The sequence below is a fragment of the Vigna unguiculata genome, chromosome 7 (genome assembly GCF_004118075.2).
Source record: "Vigna unguiculata cultivar IT97K-499-35 chromosome 7, ASM411807v1, whole genome shotgun sequence".
Classification (NCBI taxonomy): domain Eukaryota; kingdom Viridiplantae; phylum Streptophyta; class Magnoliopsida; order Fabales; family Fabaceae; genus Vigna; species Vigna unguiculata.
Window position 1 is genome coordinate 28,882,156 of NC_040285.1, and position 18,399 is coordinate 28,900,554.

The window sequence follows — 18,399 nt, forward strand, 5'->3', positions numbered from 1 at the left end:
GTTTAGAGTGGTTTACATAATGATTTATTTGTTTTTCGATATTCTGTTCTACACCTAGGACTTGTACCATACTTATGCCACAATACTCGATGCTTGTTTCACATCCCGGCAAAACTCCATTGATGACAACCAAAAATTTTGTAATATTGGTTGTTGTTGGATTTAGTTGAATCATCCCACATATTTATGTAAAATTTTGTTTAACCCTTTCTGGGTGATTTAGTATGTTATTTGTGTGGAGCATTAAACCTCAAACTCAGTTTGATGCTGCTTTAAAACTCGTTAGATCAGTATAGTGATAAAAGGTTTGAATAGTTGCTAGAAAGTCTTGAGTGCAAATATAGTTGCAACTAAACCAATGTTTTTAAAACTAGCCTGGTTTTTCAACTGGACAGGCTGTTTTATTCATCGTTCAATAGTTCAACTGTGAAGTATTAATACAATTGTTATAATAATTAAATGATGTTAAAAGTATAATGTCATAATTCTGTGATGTTGAAAACTAAATTAAAACATAAATTTATAGGTTTTTAACATTTAAAATACATATAAAATTACAACAAAGCATGTTATCGTACTTCAATTAAAGTTTCAGAAATAGATATCAATAAAGTTTATATGGAGAATAAAAAAAAATATTTCAAGTTTCTTAAGAAAATTTAAAATCATGTACTGTTAAATAATTTTATATTAAGTTGGTTTAGACCAATTTTACCTGGATCCCAAAACAGAGGTTGACACCATTGCATTGCTTTTAATGGTATAACTTTCTTTAATAAAGTAGGCGGTTAGGAATGTGATATTTAACGTTAACTTTTGTCTAGAGCCACTTCGTTAAGATTCTTTCCAAAGCTAGATGGGGAATCATTCTATCCACTGAGAAAGTGCATCGAAGTTCATATTCATTTTATAGCTACGAAGTTCTGGATGTTGATGGATATAAACATGATTTTCATTTGGAGAAAAATTATACTTCATTCCCAAAGGAATTCCCACTGCCTGGTTTTACATATGGAGAGATATTGCATATTTTTCGGCTTGCAGGAATATAAGATCCTTCAATTTCTTATAATCGAATCATTATCTATTCATCAACTAAAGGAGGTTTTCGTTCCAATTGCAACAGTGCTGACGGTCGAGTCACAAATTGAATTTCAAACATACCAAAGAATTAACCAAAATTTGCATTTGTTAAGGAATCCGAGGCATGCCAAAACTACACAGTAGCTGTCAACAAAATAAAAACGAAAAAAACACCATAGAAATGGGAATATATATATATATATCCTGTCAACATATAATTAGGGCAGCATTTGATAGTTGACAAAATTAATTGTCGATCGCATTAAAATATAGTATCAAACGTGATTCAAACTACATTTAAGGTAATAGAAAAATATTAACACCCCTCACCACCAGGAATTAAATACAGCACAGGCGTTCATATTCAGCCACCATGTGAATTATTTATATTTAAGATCATGAGTGAACGGTAGGTGTTCATGCAAAGCCATCAAATAACTATTCAACTATAGCCAGAAAAACAGAATGGAACTAACGGTAAACATACACTATGCACATCTTGACAGCTTCCGGACCTTCGATTAGTTTCACTCAAAAGATAGAAAACGCTTGTACAGATGTATGTAAACGAATACAATAGAAGGTGAGAACAAATACACCTCTCCATGATGAATCTAAGATTTTGGAATCCCCTGTTGTAAAATTTCTCCAAGCCTCAAATATAGAGCTTCTTGTTCATTGAACGACAGGTTGATTAATATCTGAAATGACCAGCGGTAGATCCACAAATTAAGCATCTTAAAATGTTAATAGATAGAAATATAAATTATACATTGTAAAATAAACATAATACCTGGTCCAAAATCATTTCAACCGAGAGACTTTGTTGCACAACAAATGACTGATGATATATATATGCAAACACGGCCATAACCATCTACAGCAAGACAAATTAGTCAAATTTTGCTCGTCATATAGAGACACATACACACATATACTCATCCCAGTCCTCGATTCAAAAGGTTGTGTAATGTCAACCCAGGTATATTTCCCCAGAGAGAGATTTGGGGTATGAGTTTCGTTGTCAGGGACAAAAAACAGTAGTTTGTGTAATATGAAGATTAAAAGTTGCGCACAAAGACAAATAAACATATAAAATCCCAAGTATTTAAAAATTATTGATTAAAATAATTTTCTAGATTGAAACATAAAGATAGTCTACCTGGCAATCCATTCTGTCAGTAATTCCACCATGTCCAGGAATACTATCACCAAAATCCTGCAAATTTGAGAACACAAGGCAAGTTTGTTTATGCTTGATCAAAATGGCTGATATTTGCGGTCTTCCATATTAGAAACACAATTGCATACCTTTATTTTAAAAGCCCTTTTAAAACCACTTGCAAAGAAACCTCCAAAAGGTGCAATAATCGAAGCAAACAAGCCAAGACATAAAGCATGCCATTGAACAGGTAGGATGGATACCTCCTTCCAAGGAAACTGTATAAAACAACATGTCGCAAGTTATGATTTTCAGATGTTCCATAAACCTGGATTGGCAACTCATGATTACAGAATAGTCACATCTTATATGCTGAAATGTAAAGTGGAAATAGAAAATCAGAGTGGTTGTTAGAAAATTTAGTTTTCTAAAACTATTAAGAATAGATATGTTTTGTAGTGGCAACTATCGGCGCGTTTGGATAAACAACATAACTGCACGCCTATTGAATGAGTGCTGATTACATTATAAGCTCAAAGGCCTTTTTGGCTGGAATATTCCTAAAGTACTTTTAAGAGAAAAAAATAAGAAAAATTAGTTCAGGTTCTCCATAAATTAAGACTAGATTATGCATAAACTAATTTATAAAAACTCTCATTTAACTTCTCCAAAAATTAGAATTTTGACTAATGTTAAGCTAGTTTTTACCTATGAAATACTTTATTTCATATTCTTCTTACTTTCTTCTTCTAAGAGTACTTTTAGAGAAGCATACCCAAACAGGCCTTAAGGACTATACTGAAATCACAGACTAGCAGAGCACTCAAGCTCATTTACGGTGTTTCATAATCTATTTTGTAAAACTTTTTGGAATACACTGAAAATATTGTATAGCAGGTTTTTGGAATAAGCCCTTTTATTTATCGGTTTACACAAGTATTTCTGTCATAAGACCACCCAATCTCTTCCAAATATTCCTTTTATACAAGAACAATGACGGTTAAAATGAAATATCCAAATCTGGATTTCTTTAAACTCATGATAAAAATTTGCCCAGCTAATTACCTAAAGACTGGGTCAATTTGAGTCAGACATTGGCTGGGCTATGCAACTCACTGACTTCTCAACCTTATCAGTAATTTTCACATTCTATACTTTTTAAGCTTTTTATTCTCTAAGAAAAAATTGAGGATACATTTTGTTATTTGAGGCATCAAATTGTACTTTTGGTGAATATTTTTACCAATATGGCCATGCACATGCACACTGTCAAGTAGATAATAATGTAGGTCATAAGATTCAAAATTCAACTGAATTTCAAGTGCTTACCCAGTGAGGGATCCATCCTGGTAAGGAGTAAGATTCTGGCTTAAACAGAGGACCAGGATCACAGTGAAGCCAACCAGTTGATAAATCCTGCATGTTATTACCAAAGAGATGTGAGCATTAGTCAATTTAATGTTGAATAACGCTTTACAATATGTAAGTTAGTTGTGGTATGCATTACACAGCTACCTTCCTTGGACAAGTTAGCCACTGAGAATGACCCATGATGTCAGCAAGCTACAAAATAAGATTTCAAAGATAAATATTATCATCTAGCTCATAACAACTTCATTAATGTATAAACACTCAAGCAAGAACTTAATTGCCACAAATGGTGATTCTGAGCAAGCTCTTTGACAGCTTATTTAGGCTGTAACAACCATTTAATAATGCTATAATTAGAGGAATATAAAGTATTAATAAGTGACTCATGTTGAGTGACAAGTGACAAACCCCCTACCAAAAAAATCCTAATAGTTTTGTACCGTCAATAACAAATTGAAATTGTGCTCACCATAAATGCAGAGATGATGGTGGTAACAGATGCCCCAATAAAACCCTCCCAGGTTTTCTTTGGAGATAACTTAATCAAAGGGGTTTTACCAAAGAAGAAACCAAAGATATAAGCAGCAATATCATTAATGACAATAAGTGTTGCTGGGAGAAGAAACCTGTACAGTAGTCCAAATGTTAAATAAAACAAGCAAGACATCAACATCAATACAATTAAAAGCAATGGGGGCAGGATATGACTTATTTCCTATAATAGCAGTGACCAAACAATAAATAAAATGTGTGAACAAGATGATTCTGTGGAAACACATAGAAATGCCCATAAAATCACTTTAAATCACAGCAGTTTAATAATGTCAGGCTATCATCACTAAACAGTACAATCTTTTATTGGGAAAAAAGTAAAATAATACCCTCACAATCAACCCAAGCAAAAGCAAACGGGAATGTAATTTAAAAATCAGCCCCCTGCATTTTGAAAAGTTGGCAATCGATCTTGTTTTACTGTTTTATTGTCTCTTATAGTCCTCTTTGATGAGAATATAATTATTTGGTCACCTGCCTAATCTTTTCTCCATCATTCCTATCCTAAGGCCTTGATTCCACCATTTGGGCAAGACCACATAACATCCTGTGTAATTCAGCCAACAAGCCCACAAATTATGTAATTCGTTTACACAATTCCTCGAGGTGATTGTTTTGGCATCAACTACCAGAAAAATAATATTTAAAAAATCATGCATAAAAAGTGTCCACATATGTGAGGAAGAGCATCGTGAAGAATAATACGATTTCATGCAAAAGAGAATCCTCAAAAAGAGGTGAAATTTTTTAGCATAATTATTAAATAATCATTTCCTTTTATGGGTTATATTACCAGAAAATCCCTTCAAAAATGCTCGCCACAGTGAAGGAGGACTGGCCAAATACAACAATTAGAATCATATGTGTCCAAGCATACTGGCCAAATTGGTACTTGTACATCTTTTTCTTCAATGTCAGAATGAACCACATAAATCCTACACTCAATCAATAAAAACGTGCATAAACGAAGTATTAGCCCCCCTACAATGTTGAAAAATGGCCAGTAAATGTAAAAAACTCGCTTGATGTTTGCCACAAATCTAATAGACACATTGCACAAGCACTGGCTAATGAACATTACAAGGATAACATTAATAAAAGTTACCTGCAATGTACAAGGCGTAGCAGATAACCATATGATACTTAATTAGACTGCTCACTAGCCGATATAAAACCATGTCTGAAGTTACAGTGTTAACCAGGCGTGGATTCAGAATACGTCCATAAACAAACAACATTGCAGTGAAGAAAAAATGCCTGAAAGAATAATGTGAACGAAAAATGAAAATGTCACTTAATGATTTAAAAATGACTTTTTAAATCATCATAAAAAGAATGATTGTACTGCTATGTGAGTAACAATTATGAACATACCAGTTTAATAGCCTAAATCCAGGCAGCTGCCTATCTTCATGAGCTCTCCTGAGTAGATTGAAAAGCTCCTTTGCCATGAAGATTTGAATAACCACTACCATTGCAGTGATGTACAGGTGACCCATATATATTATCAACACAAAGCCTCCAATCATCCATACAGATGAATATGCTCGAATTAGCATGGACTTGTATTTACTTTTGTCGTTAACAAGTAACTGGGTCCCATTTGCTTTGCTAACTTCCGGGATAACCTAATATAAAGACATCATAAAATTAACTTCAAATAGTATACAGAAAATTTTCCAGAATGATACTGCAAGGATTCAGTTCACATCATTTTCATTGAAACTAATCACATCAAATTCATCTATGGAGATAGCAACATTAAGAAGGAACCAAATAGTAATAATAAAAAAACACAGATTTAAAAAATAAAATACAGTACAATTTATCCATGCTTCCAAGTTTTATATTAGATAATTTTGACACCTTTTCATTTTCTCTTCAATTTTCAGGATGACACAGAGTAGGTTGAATCAATTTCTATAAGAAATCTACGAATACAAAATGCTTTTTGATAAGCAAAAGGAAAAGATGATTAAGTGATAAATCAAACTGTAATTAACTAACCTCATTTGAGCGTTTTCGGTGCCTAATCCGACCACTTGTGGTTGATGGGGAAGTGGTACTAGTATCCCTCTGCATTGGTCTTCAATTAGATTTCACCTTATTGGAAGACAATGTGAACAGCACATGTGTAGCCAGAAAGTAGACACCTGCAGAGTAAAATAGATGAAATATACTCCTTTATATATATGAAGCATAACATATCAGATATGATTCAATTTGTAGAACTTCCAAGCAAAAAAGCTAGAACAAATTAGCTTCCATTATATAGCACAAACTCGGAGGATAACAAAAGCATGAAAAATGAAGGTAACTAACTGTAGACTTAAATTTTAAGCAGGGAAGTTTAGCTAAATGAACTTTTCCAGTGATTCATTTTTCTTTAGTTCAATCCAATAGAGATCTTTATAGTTCACTATAACCATATTATCCACAGCCATTTGAGATTGTGCTATTAACTCGTATCATAAGTCTCATTCACCACTTGGAATAATAATCATCTTCTTCAACATTAGGATACCTACATGATCTTCTCACAGCTCGGATACCAATTATTTACCATTATTAGTCTTATCCCTCTTTCCTATCCGACAAAACATTTTAGTTTTTTATAAAAGAAAAAGTACAGATAATGAGTTTTAGTCATCTGCTCTATGTAATATGAACCAAATATCCGATATAACATTTCTGGAATTATAAAACATAATTTAACATGCAATAAATGCCTAATATGTGCAACTTTTTTATTTTCAAAGTACCATTACCACAGAAAAATCCGTCAGTTCTTTTTCGTTTCACTAACCCAAGCTCAGTGAGAAAAATTCAATCTTTGTCTGAAGCTTTCGTCAAAAACAGAAAATAACGAGAAGAAAAAGAGAAAAATCAAACACAAGCGTAACTTTAAGCTCTGACCGGAAAAGCCAACCAATATTAACTTCAATAAAGAATACATGAGGAATCCCACAACTATCAACTATTTTTGGAATCACTGAATGCACAACATCTGCTCAATCTATCAATTCACGACTTGCGACGACTAAATACAAACGTAGGCACAGTTGAAGAGAGTGGGAGTAGTAGTGGACTAGTAGTCAATCGGTATTCTCCAGGGACTCTTCCTCATAGATAAGTAATATTTATCACATGTTACAAGAACGAAATCACAAATTGACGCCAAACCCGACCCCGGAGTGTTTCCTTAAAGTGTTCCTACAACTCCTAATTTTCAGGAATCCCACATTTTCAACAAGTAGCGAACCCTAACAACATAGTCCACTACCTATTCAATAAAACACATTATCGCACAGCCTTCCCTATTAAAAAGAAGCACTCGCAGTAACCCTACATCACTATTCCACACTCTGGAACAAAGTCAATGTATTCCCTTACCCTATTTATAACTCCTCCGCTGTCTACAAAACCGTTAATTACACAGAGTAAAAAACTCGCAAAGAGTTTCCACAAAAAACAAATGCGCACAACTAAAACTTCATCTTCCTCTATAATTTTTCAAGGCAGGAAACAAAGCAAAACGACGAATCTCGAACATGATACATGAGAAGAGCTTCAGATTCAACATCATAGAGAGTTCCTTGAAGTTGAATCATATCTCAAAGCACAACAAATCACACGAAAATGAAAAAATAAACTGGAGACAAGCATATAAACATGTATAGCGGGCGAGAGTGAGATGGCCAAACAGCACGAAACCTGTTTCCGTTGTGGTGACGTTGAAAGACGGAAAAGACGGAGAGAGTGAAATGAAGAAGACAAAAGAGGAAGACTGAGAAATAATAGCTATCGAAGGTGAGAATAGAATATAAGAAACGCGAAGCAAAGCGCGCACACACACCGTAGCAGTGAAGCCTTATTCGCTTATTCGAAAGTAAGAGAACGAGAAATTCTCTCTTGCCGAAGCACAGCTCACACAGAAGAAGGGTATCATTATTGTGACGGAGTCTTTTTTATTTTTAATACTTTTTTATTACGAAACTATTCTCTTACTTCTTCTTTTACAACAAAAATAATAATATTAATAATATTAATAATAATAATATTTTTCTTTTTCTTTTTCTTTTTTTATTTCTGGTTCAGTTTTACTTGATTCTCGAAGAATCTTTTCTAGAAGGAGAGGTCAATTTGGGTTTGATACTTAAGAATAGTGACTGAGGATTCGCAGGAATATCGATTAGTTTTGGAGCATTAAAAATAGAGCAAAGTAGAAACAAAGGAGATGGATTCCACTTTCGAAATTTTCTATACTTGACAAAAAAAATGCACAAAAACAAATTCTTATGTACATATTTTTATTTCTTTTTATAATTTTATTCAATAATAGTCTAACAAATAATACGTCAACAAATATTACTAATATTCTTGCAAACGCAACCCCAAACAGAAAGAAATATACAGATAGTATCACTTTATTAAGTCAAAGAGAAAAGAAGAAAACTTAGTTTTCATTTTTTTTCTATTTTTTCTCTTCAATTTATTAAATTTTAACATGTATTCCTTCCCTTAAACTCCTTCCTCTCAAATATATACAGGATAAATGAAAATAAATCAAAACCGAAAGAAAACAACCAGATAAAAAGGAGATACAATAAAATATAAACATGTTACTGTTGAAATAAATACTTAAACCAGTCTATATATAAAATAGTTTAACCTTTTTTACCAATAATAAACTTAAAAATAGGCACAATATCACCTGACAAAATCTTAAAATGTGAAGAACAAATCTAAATTATAATCATATTTTGTAAATTTTCACTAAATTTTTATGATTATTAGCGAAAATATACGAGTTTATGTATTCCTAATTTTATTTTTATATGTTCAAAAAGATAAAATGTGAATTTTGTAAGAAGAAAAATTAAGGAGTTCTGTGTTATTTTTCATTTAAGGACTTGTGTGGTTATATATATATATATATATATATATATATATATATATATATATATATATATATATATATATATATATATATATATATATATATATATAAGATTACGAAATATAATTAATAATACGAAAAGTGAAAAAAATGAGTTAAAAATAAGAGAAGAGCTGGATAAAAATTTCTTGAAGAAATTTATATTTAAAGACTTATAAAACACAATCGTGCTTCAAACAGGAGAATGTTTATAAAGGAGAATTATTCACAAGAAAATTGACAGGTAAAATTCAAGATATGAAGTGATGCCTTTCGCTTTCGCTAACTTAGTTTGTAAGAATTGTCACATCTCAAATTCAAAAACATTACACTGCATTTTTAATTATTTATAAATTCTCAACCAATCTTCAACCCTTACCTTTTTTATTAGGTGCTTATAGGCATGAATCTTCACTTTTTTATTATGTTGAGAAGGTATAATATTTTTTTAAGAGTAATTATTTTTTTGTCATGAATTATAAATGATAATTCTAGTTAATTTTGAAAGATATAATAACAGTGTTTTGTTTTAGGATTCAGAGTTTTTGTACTGTATGGGTCGACCAGTCAAACGACCGTCAATAGATGAAATTACTTCGAAAAAAGTCTACAGTCATGTGATCAACAACGATCGATTACAATCAAATTTTTGTTCAGTGCCAGCAATTGGATTGTTCCTAAGATTTCACCCTAGGCTCCATTTATAAAAAGTTATGTGCAACAATCAACTCGGTAGCCGAATGGTCTCCCGTGGTGCAAATAGTTGGACTGTCCCCAGGATTTCAATATGGGATTTATCTATACAAGTTATATACAACAATCACAGGCCATTAGGTGTCTGAACCACATCATAATGAGCAACTAGTTTTGTGATTAGCGTTAACAAGTCAGTAATCAATTTAAAAGACAATTAGCGTTAACATGATTAAGTCGACCTTAATCAAATGTATGGTTGTTAAGACTTTTCTCTCGCATTTATTACGACATTATTGTTTTCTCCGATCAAACAATTTCAATTCTTGCATAATGCCTGATAATCAATCCAATCTACTTCAGACAAGTTTGTTTATATTATATTAGCAAACTTAATATTTTTCAATTTGATTTAAAGTGTTTAAGTGTTTTAAATCCAATGTCAAAACAAATTTCACAAACAATTCACTTATATTTTGGAACAAAACCACAAACCCTTTAATTAGCAGGATTCTCATGTTATTTTGACCACAATAACCAAATCATGCATTGCATTTCTTTCCAAAGATCATATTTTTTGGTACTAAAAATGGAAAATGAAGGAATCAAAATCAAAATCCCCTATATATTTTTTCTTTAATTATATGTAATATATATTATATTAATATAAATTAAATTAGGTAAAAATTTATTTCTTTTATAAAATACTAGCATAAACATAAACGTTATCGTGCACATGTGTATGCATTTTATAAATATATAATATTATATTAGTAGTTGATGATATTGTAGTATCACTAGGTTAATATACAACTGTTAATGAACAGGGATGTCAACAAAATTCGTATCCGCAGGTATGCACGGATAAAACCCGCAACAGATAGGAAACAGATTTTAAAATAATGGTGGTTAGATTCTTACCCCACAACGGAGTGAATTACTTCTAGATAATGTGGAGGCGTTGATGTGTCTCCAAGACTGGTTATGGACCAACATGGAAGGTAATAAAATTAACACTTTTACTTAGATATTTTAATTAAGTGATTGTTAGAAATTTTTAATGAACTTCTTATGTTTTGATGCTCTTTTAGATTAAAATTGGACAACATGAAACTCCATACAATATTGCAAGAGGTGGACATTGATGAAGTTAGTAATTTCTTTAATATTTCATTCAAAAATAAACTACAATATAAATTGTTAGGGATTTTTTATTTGTTTGTTTTTCAAGAATCAATCGAAGAAATGGGACTTGTTGATCCAAGCACTAATTATGGTTAAATATTTGTTTTTTTAAATATTTTTGTAAATACCCGCGGGTACCCGTGGATACCTGCATATATGAAAAAAAATAGGCGGGTACCTGCATAACGGATACCCGACAGATATGAGTACGGGTACGGGGCAAATATTTATCCAACGAGTAGGGTACGGGGGAGCTACTACCCGTACCCTACCCGACTCGTTGACATCCCTATTAATGAATAAAAAAAGAAGAAGAAAATAGTTGTTAGAATAAATTTTTTAGAAAACATGTAAAAAATAATTATTAGTCTTTAAAAACAAATAAATAATTAGATTGTACATGGTAAATTAAAAATAAGTAATTGTGAACACAAAAATAGAGATTCCTCTTTATATATAATTATAAATAACATTTAATGTTAATGAATAATAAAACATAAATTAAATATAATAAAAAATAAACAAATTTATTGAGATATTTTTTATATCCTCTTTCATTGTCTTTGAGTTTTTCATATATTCTCTCTTACATGTTACACTTTCCATTGTTTCCGGAAAAAAAATGAACTTAGACACAAACTCATTATTGTTTCTCATATGTTCTATTCCATTATCTATATCTATATCTATATCTATATCTATCTATCTATCTATCTATAACAATAAAGGGGATTCCTCTTTTTTGTCCACATTTCATAATACCCGTTTTACCCTTAATTATTTTAAAAATTAATTATTTTATAAATAATTTACTTTTAATCATTTTTCTACAAATCTCTTTTGTCTTAAATTATTATTTAAATTTTCCTTTTACATATCTTTTTTTTTAATTTTATATTTAACAATTATTTTAATATATATATATATATATATATATATTTGTTATTGATCTTAAATTTTTTGAAAATTAAAAAATGCGAATACAAAGGCGCGAAAGCGCCGATGTGTTCGCTAGTTAAAGATAAAAGGGATAACACTCTCTTTGTTCGACTTGATAGTGAAATATTAATTTAATAAATATTATTTTTCATTTCATGAGTTTTTTTTTATGTATTTTTTCTTATAAATATTGAAGGAAAAGTTAATGTCTAACTTACATAATTGTAACTTGATTATCATAATTTTTTTAATAATAAAATCTCTCGATTTCTTATTAGATTTTGATAAAAATAAATTTAAACTGAAAAAAAATATATAGATAAAGAATAAAAGAATATATATATATATATATATATATATATATATATATATATATATATATATATATATAAATCATAAAAAAGAAAATATATGTGAAGATAAAAACAAGACCGATTCTACTTTTCTACATATTTTGAATTCTTTACTATTTTGAAAGATGATACTAAAAATTGTTGAATTAAAAAAATTCTTTTTTAAAATTAAAATATTTATGTACAGGTGAGAGTTGAGATTATTCTTTTCCAATATATTTAAATTTTAAGTATATTATTTTGAGAGAAATCCTAAAATGATTCACATCATTATATTTATATATATCATTTTTGCTCCCACGTTTTATAGTAATTATTGTATATGATCTCTTATTGAATTGTCCTTAATCTCTATCTGGATTATCCTTTTCTCAATGTCTCTCCCTACTTCAATCTTGTTGCTTTTGATATCCAGTGTTTTAGTCCAATTATTTTCTATGTTTCTTATATTTTTCTACACGATCTTCCATTTCGATCGCGCTTTAATTCTTGTTAATTTAAAAGTCATAAGTAATTTAAAATCTAAAACAATGTTTTTTATCTAAAGGGTATAAAAAATTCTTATTAATTGATAATTGGGTAAAGACAAAAGGCATTCAGAAATCATTTGAACCTCTCATTTCCATCTCTTTGTAAACAATTTTCCTCCATAAGCATTATACTTTTTGAAACACCATTATGTTTTGTGAGTTTGAAATATAAATCTCTTTTCAAAAGTTTATTACTGGTCTACTTTTACCATTCTCTATTATTTTTATTATTTTCACTTTTATCAATTAACTTTTGTAATATATATATATATATATATATATATATATATATATATATATATATATATATATATATATATATATATATATATAAGGAAGCACTATATTGTTTTTTAAGTTTATAAATATAAATCTCTTTAAAAATTTATTTGAGGGTCCCATGGAATTTCACAAATAAAATGTCTGCAATCTCCACGTTTATCAAAAACATGATTGATATTTTATGTCAAAGCCTTTATAGATATATGTACTGAAAGTCAAACGGATATGTTCGTTGGTTGACTAAAAAAACTTCGTCAATAATCTGTGTAATTCTAGACTATTAAAAAAAAAAAATACTATTAATGTATTAATATTAAAGAGTACTTATATAAAAAATGTATGAAGACTAAATGATATTTTTTTTATATTCAGAAAAATAAAACAATAGAAAGTTTAACTTTTAGGTTGAGTGTTTTTTAAATAACAAAGATAATTTTATATATATATATATATATATATATATATATATATATATATATATATATATATATATATATATACTGTCATTTATTTACACACAATTCTGTATGACCAATTTGTTGAATTTTGAAATGATTACTTCAAAATTCATATTTAAATGTTTTTATTCATTATCAATATAATTTTGTTATACCAATACACGGAAATTACCTTTCACTTCTTACATTTTTGTTTTGATAGCCCTTAATTATTAATGTATCTATTTAAAAAAAATAAAAATTCTTTTCATTATTTCTATATTTTACATTTACTTTTATTCTTTCTATTCAATCTTCTTATTTCTTTCATATTATTTTCACGTTCGATTCAATCATATCCTTAAGATGTGAAAGATAGTCTGTCTGAAAAATTAACTTGATTTTCAACCATTTTCCAATCCCACAAGATATTAGATATAAAAATAACAATTCACAAACACCAATAATTGAGATGATTCAAACTCAAAATGTGTGAGATCGTGTTGATTTTTTACGTGTTGATTTTTTTACACGATAAAAACTAATCCCAAACGCATTGAACACATGCAATTTATAATTGAAAAGAAAAAGAACACAAAAGATCACGGAACTGAAAGACAGTTTAGGAAATTTCATATTCAGAAGTATATGCTTAGCTAACTAAACACCATTAATGTGAAAATAGAATCTGGGTTGCATAAGAAATGAACACCACTGTTCTTGTTCTTTGAAGAAATTATTGAACTCCTAGCAATAATTTTTAGATAAAACTGGCGGAAGAAAAGAGAGTGACAACACAAAAGACAATGAAGTCAAATTCAATGCACAAAGCCTCAGTCTAGAAAAGCCAATTAACCGCAATTTTTTATTGTCTACTCTAATGTTAAGAAACAGGATGAATTTATTCTTATGCCTTTGATCAAGATTTTGAATATATGAAATAAAAAATAAAATAGACATTTTTTTTAGTATATATCAATTCTAATATCTGTCGTCCATAGATAATATAATAAAAGAAGTATAAATTATTACGAAAGATATTCTTATGCACATTACATCACATTTAAAAATGCAACACAAAAAAAAAAATAAAAATGAAACAGCCTAAGCAAAGTTTGGATACAGCCTGGTCAATAAAATTGGCCAAACTTTCGGCAATTAGATTCTTGGTTAAGTCTTTACAGATCAACAAAGTTATTCTAAAACAATATGCTAATAGGTCTAAGTAATTGATAATACATGGTAAAGGCATGCATTATTGAAGAACAAGGTGATTAATTTTACAGGTTTCTGAGAATAACATGTGGTCAATGGCTTCAGTGTGGTCCCCTTCCACTTTTTAAGGCACAATCTCATAGAAATTCAACTCAACTTTCAATTCTCTAACTCAGGTGTGTGCATGGTCAAACTACTAAAAAACTCATTAAAAAACAAGATTTCATGTCTCCGGATAAAAAATCTCAAATTTGATGTTTTTTTATTTATCAGTAATTAAAAATCCTCGCATTTGAGTTGAGAAATTAAAAACTTTGAAAAAAATGATGTAAGAGAAAAGAGGCTAGATGGTCATATAGATAAGCTTAAACACAGTTAGATCAATCATGTATTGTCACTTCTGCAAACTATCACTATCCATCAAATTAGCTTAGTTGTCCATATATTTCGTGTTTGAATAACCTTAGTCATACGAATTTGTAAAAAAATTATTTAATTTATATATAAATTAAACAAATTAAAAATATAAAAAATATATTTATAAAATGTATTGAAACATATCCTCGCTATCCTTTTTATCAAGCATAAAAAAACAATAATTTAAAAGAACTTTCCTCTAACTTCATTTTTAAAGTTAAATATATTTTTTATCTTCAAATTACTTTTAAAATTTGTATTTTATCCTTAAAATAAAATTATAAATATTTTGCTTTTATATTTTATATATTTTATGAAAGTGGCATAAAACATTTTCACAGACCAATAATTAAAAGTATTTTCCATGTGACAAATGAAATTTGAAAGTAAAGTATAATATAATATCTATATGTCATTTGTTGAAAGATCTTAAAAATAAAATATGTATATAATTTAGTTAGGAATAAAATATAATTTCTAAAAATGATTTAAATACCAAAACACATATTTATCCGGATTGATGATTTTATTCTTCCTTTATTCTATATTATTAAGGTGCATATAGTTTGTTTGACTGCAATAATGATACGTTTGTTACAGTTGATTTTTTTTTGAAGCCCAGCTTCTAGTATCTCTTTCATTTTTTTTCTGTAAAAATATTTTAGTTCCTCAGTGAATTAACAGAATTAGTTGCTGAGTTAAATTCTAAATTCTAAAATCAAAATTATAAATTTCAAAATAAAAATGTTTAACACTGCTCATTTCTTTTTTTTTCTTTTATGTTTAGGTATTGCAAAAGTCTTAACATGTTCAATGATAACAATTTTGAATATACATTCCTATTTAGTTATAGAGAGAGCCTTTAAAAAGTAAATAATTGAAAATAAAGATGTATAATAGGAAGATAATTTGTAATCCCCATTTCCGTTCAGCTTTTATGAGTTTGGGCCTGGCCTTTTCGCAGGCCCAAGACCAGCCCATAGAAAGGACCCCAACACTATGCCTAGCTCTCACACTCTCACTTTTCCCCTTTTCAGAAAAAAAAAAAATCAGTTCTCTTCCTTCTCTCCCTGCTGAGGCTTGAGAACTCTTCTAGGGCACAATGGACTTCTCCTTAAGCCAGCTGGAATCCTTCCGTTCACAAGTGAGTAACTCTTAGGGTCTCCTAGCATTCTTTTTCCTCTTATTCCTCATTGTTTGGATGCATGGGTTGGCGTAGGGTTTAACTTTATGCCATATGTTGTCCCAGTTTTCGTGTTGCAGCTCAGTACTGTAGTTCCTGAAGCTGTAGTCCTCCAAGTTGTGAGCTTGTTCCTTTTAGCATCCAAAAAGGTAAGGGGAAGCTAAGGTTGCGTTTCTTTTTATATTTTGCTTGTTTCTGGACTGTACTGTGCCGGTAAGGCTTGAATGTTGCTATTGAGTGTATGAAAATGATTTATGAGTGTTTATGTTTGGTTGAACGAGAAATGCATGTGCCAACAGGTGAGAAACCTGCTAATCTTGCCCAAGCGAGTGACTCTCGCCTAAGCGAGGGTAGCAGGGTTTCGTCTTGGATTTCATCTCGAGTTGCCGCCTAGGCGACTTGCGTTATTTTTGAGCGAGACACTGTCGCTTGAGCGAGAACTCGCATGAAATCCCACAAAGGCCACTGTTGAACTCTCGCCTAGGCGAGAAGGGGTCGCCTGAGCGAGAGTAACCCTTACGCCTGGGCGAGGACCTTCAGTTTAGGCGAGATTTCGTGTTAGGGGCTGTTGTGTTGGTTGATGTGACTCCATACTGTGTTAATTATTTTCTTTGCTCATAGTATGTGGCCATGCTTAGTATGTATGCTTGAATGGGACTGGAATGAACGTGTTGTTGTGTAATAAGCTATGATTTCATTTATTGAGCATTGGGATGCATGTGATAAGTATGTAATGTGAAACATGATATGCTTGCTGGTGGAACCAAATGAGAATTGGGTGATGATAGGCATGTGAAATGTATTGGTGAGGGAGTTTCATGGGAAACCCCTAGTGATATGTGTATATATATATATACATACATATATATATATGTATATACATATATATATATACATATATATATACATGTATATATATATATATGTATATATATATATACATGTATATATATATATATGTATATATATACATGTATATATATATAGATGCATGCCTAGTGCATACCTTGATATAGGAGATGTCTAGATAAAGGAGGGTATCCTGAACTCTAATAAGCATTCACGCTCACGTAGAGCAGAATGGGTTATGTGGTGAGAGTGGCAGGAGGTCCTTGTCTTGGGACAGTTTGGGCCCGAGACAATAGAGGATTAACCCCGTGTGTGGTTGGGTGATAACCCCCTGCGCCTAGACTCTACAGAGTTTAGAAACCAGCACGGGCACATACTTCCTTTAGAATCCTATATCAAGTGTATGATCCGGATATCGAGTCATAGTAACTGCATTTGATGGTCCTCACATGTTTTGAGTGTTCCTAGTAACATGTTAATAGTTGCGTTGCCATGCCTTGTATATGCTCTATAAATTATTAAAGAATAATTCCACTCTGGCTTACCCCTTTGCTTTGTTTATGTTTCTGTTTTGTTTTCTCTTTGCGATGATCACCTTGTTGGTGGGAGCAGATGGAAAGCACGTTGAAGGTGGACCTGATAGTAACAGTGGTGCGGCGTAGAGAGTCCTGTCATCTCTGGCTCTTGGGGAGCATTTTTCTTTTAGGCATCAATGCCTTTTGTTTTTCATAGCCCTAGAGGCTCCGTTTTGTGAATGCTGAACCCCTGTAGTGCATGTTTTGTTGGAGGCATGTGTAATAGATATGCCTCATTTTCTTTAAGAATTTCTTGGATGACTGTAATGGTAAATCCTTAGGTGTACTGTTTCATCTGATAACTCTTATGTTCCATATTATGCGATGTTTTGCTAAATAGATTGCTCTATTTAAAATGGGTGTCACATAATTTGTTTGCAAAAATTATTTATAATTTTTTATACAATATTATTATTTAAGGAATGCTTACTCAATTGAAATTTTGGTAATAAATTATATTTTAATGAATTTAATAGATTTCTAAAATATTAAAAAAGTAAAGAAAAAAGATTGTTATTCAAATAAGATAAATAAATTAATGAAACATAGAAATATTATAATATATAATTTTTAGCATAAAACTTTTTTTCCCAATACAAAATTCATCTGTAAGAACATTTCCTTTATTTTAATA

The 18,399-nt window shown here is 30.3% G+C and overlaps 1 protein-coding gene and 1 long non-coding RNA gene across 3 annotated transcripts; one reads left to right on the top strand and one right to left on the bottom strand.

The window, feature by feature from the left end:
- Positions 1–1,312: 1,312 nt before the first annotated feature.
- On the bottom strand, positions 1,313–8,168 carry LOC114191872 (phosphatidate cytidylyltransferase 1-like). Of its 2 annotated transcripts, none has more exons than XM_028081316.1 (12): positions 8,025–8,168; positions 6,176–6,321; positions 5,543–5,796; positions 5,274–5,425; positions 4,962–5,103; positions 4,086–4,242; positions 3,761–3,808; positions 3,575–3,661; positions 2,395–2,523; positions 2,246–2,302; positions 1,877–1,960; positions 1,313–1,784 (listed from the first exon to the last, which is right to left on the bottom strand). In XM_028081316.1, the coding sequence occupies exons 2-12, from the start codon at positions 6,248–6,250 to the stop codon at positions 1,698–1,700; spliced, it is 1,272 nt and encodes a 423-aa protein (XP_027937117.1). In that variant the 5' UTR covers positions 6,251–6,321; positions 8,025–8,168; the 3' UTR covers positions 1,313–1,697. The 2 variants fall into 2 exon arrangements, with proteins under 2 accessions (XP_027937117.1, XP_027937116.1); XM_028081315.1 differs by having other exon boundaries at positions 7,883–8,138.
- Positions 8,169–16,186: 8,018 nt separating this feature from the next.
- Positions 16,187–18,110, top strand: LOC114189726. Its single transcript, XR_003605725.1, has 3 exons — positions 16,187–16,302; positions 16,408–16,490; positions 17,803–18,110. It is a non-coding gene; the product is annotated as an uncharacterized LOC114189726 (long non-coding RNA).
- The last annotated feature ends 289 nt before the right edge of the window (positions 18,111–18,399 follow it).

Bases quoted from the DNA above. Each gene is read 5' to 3' on its own strand.
- LOC114191872 (XM_028081316.1), bottom strand. From the start codon at position 6,250: ATGCAGAGGGATACTAGTACCACTTCCCCATCAACCACAAGTGGTCGG. The intron at 3,662-3,760 runs GTAGCTGTGTAA...AATAACATGCAG, and splicing joins GGCTAACTTGTCCAAGGAAG to GATTTATCAACTGGTTGGCT. The intron at 1,785-1,876 runs GTATTATGTTTA...TGGTCATTTCAG, and splicing joins TTGAAATGATTTTGGACCAG to ATATTAATCAACCTGTCGTT.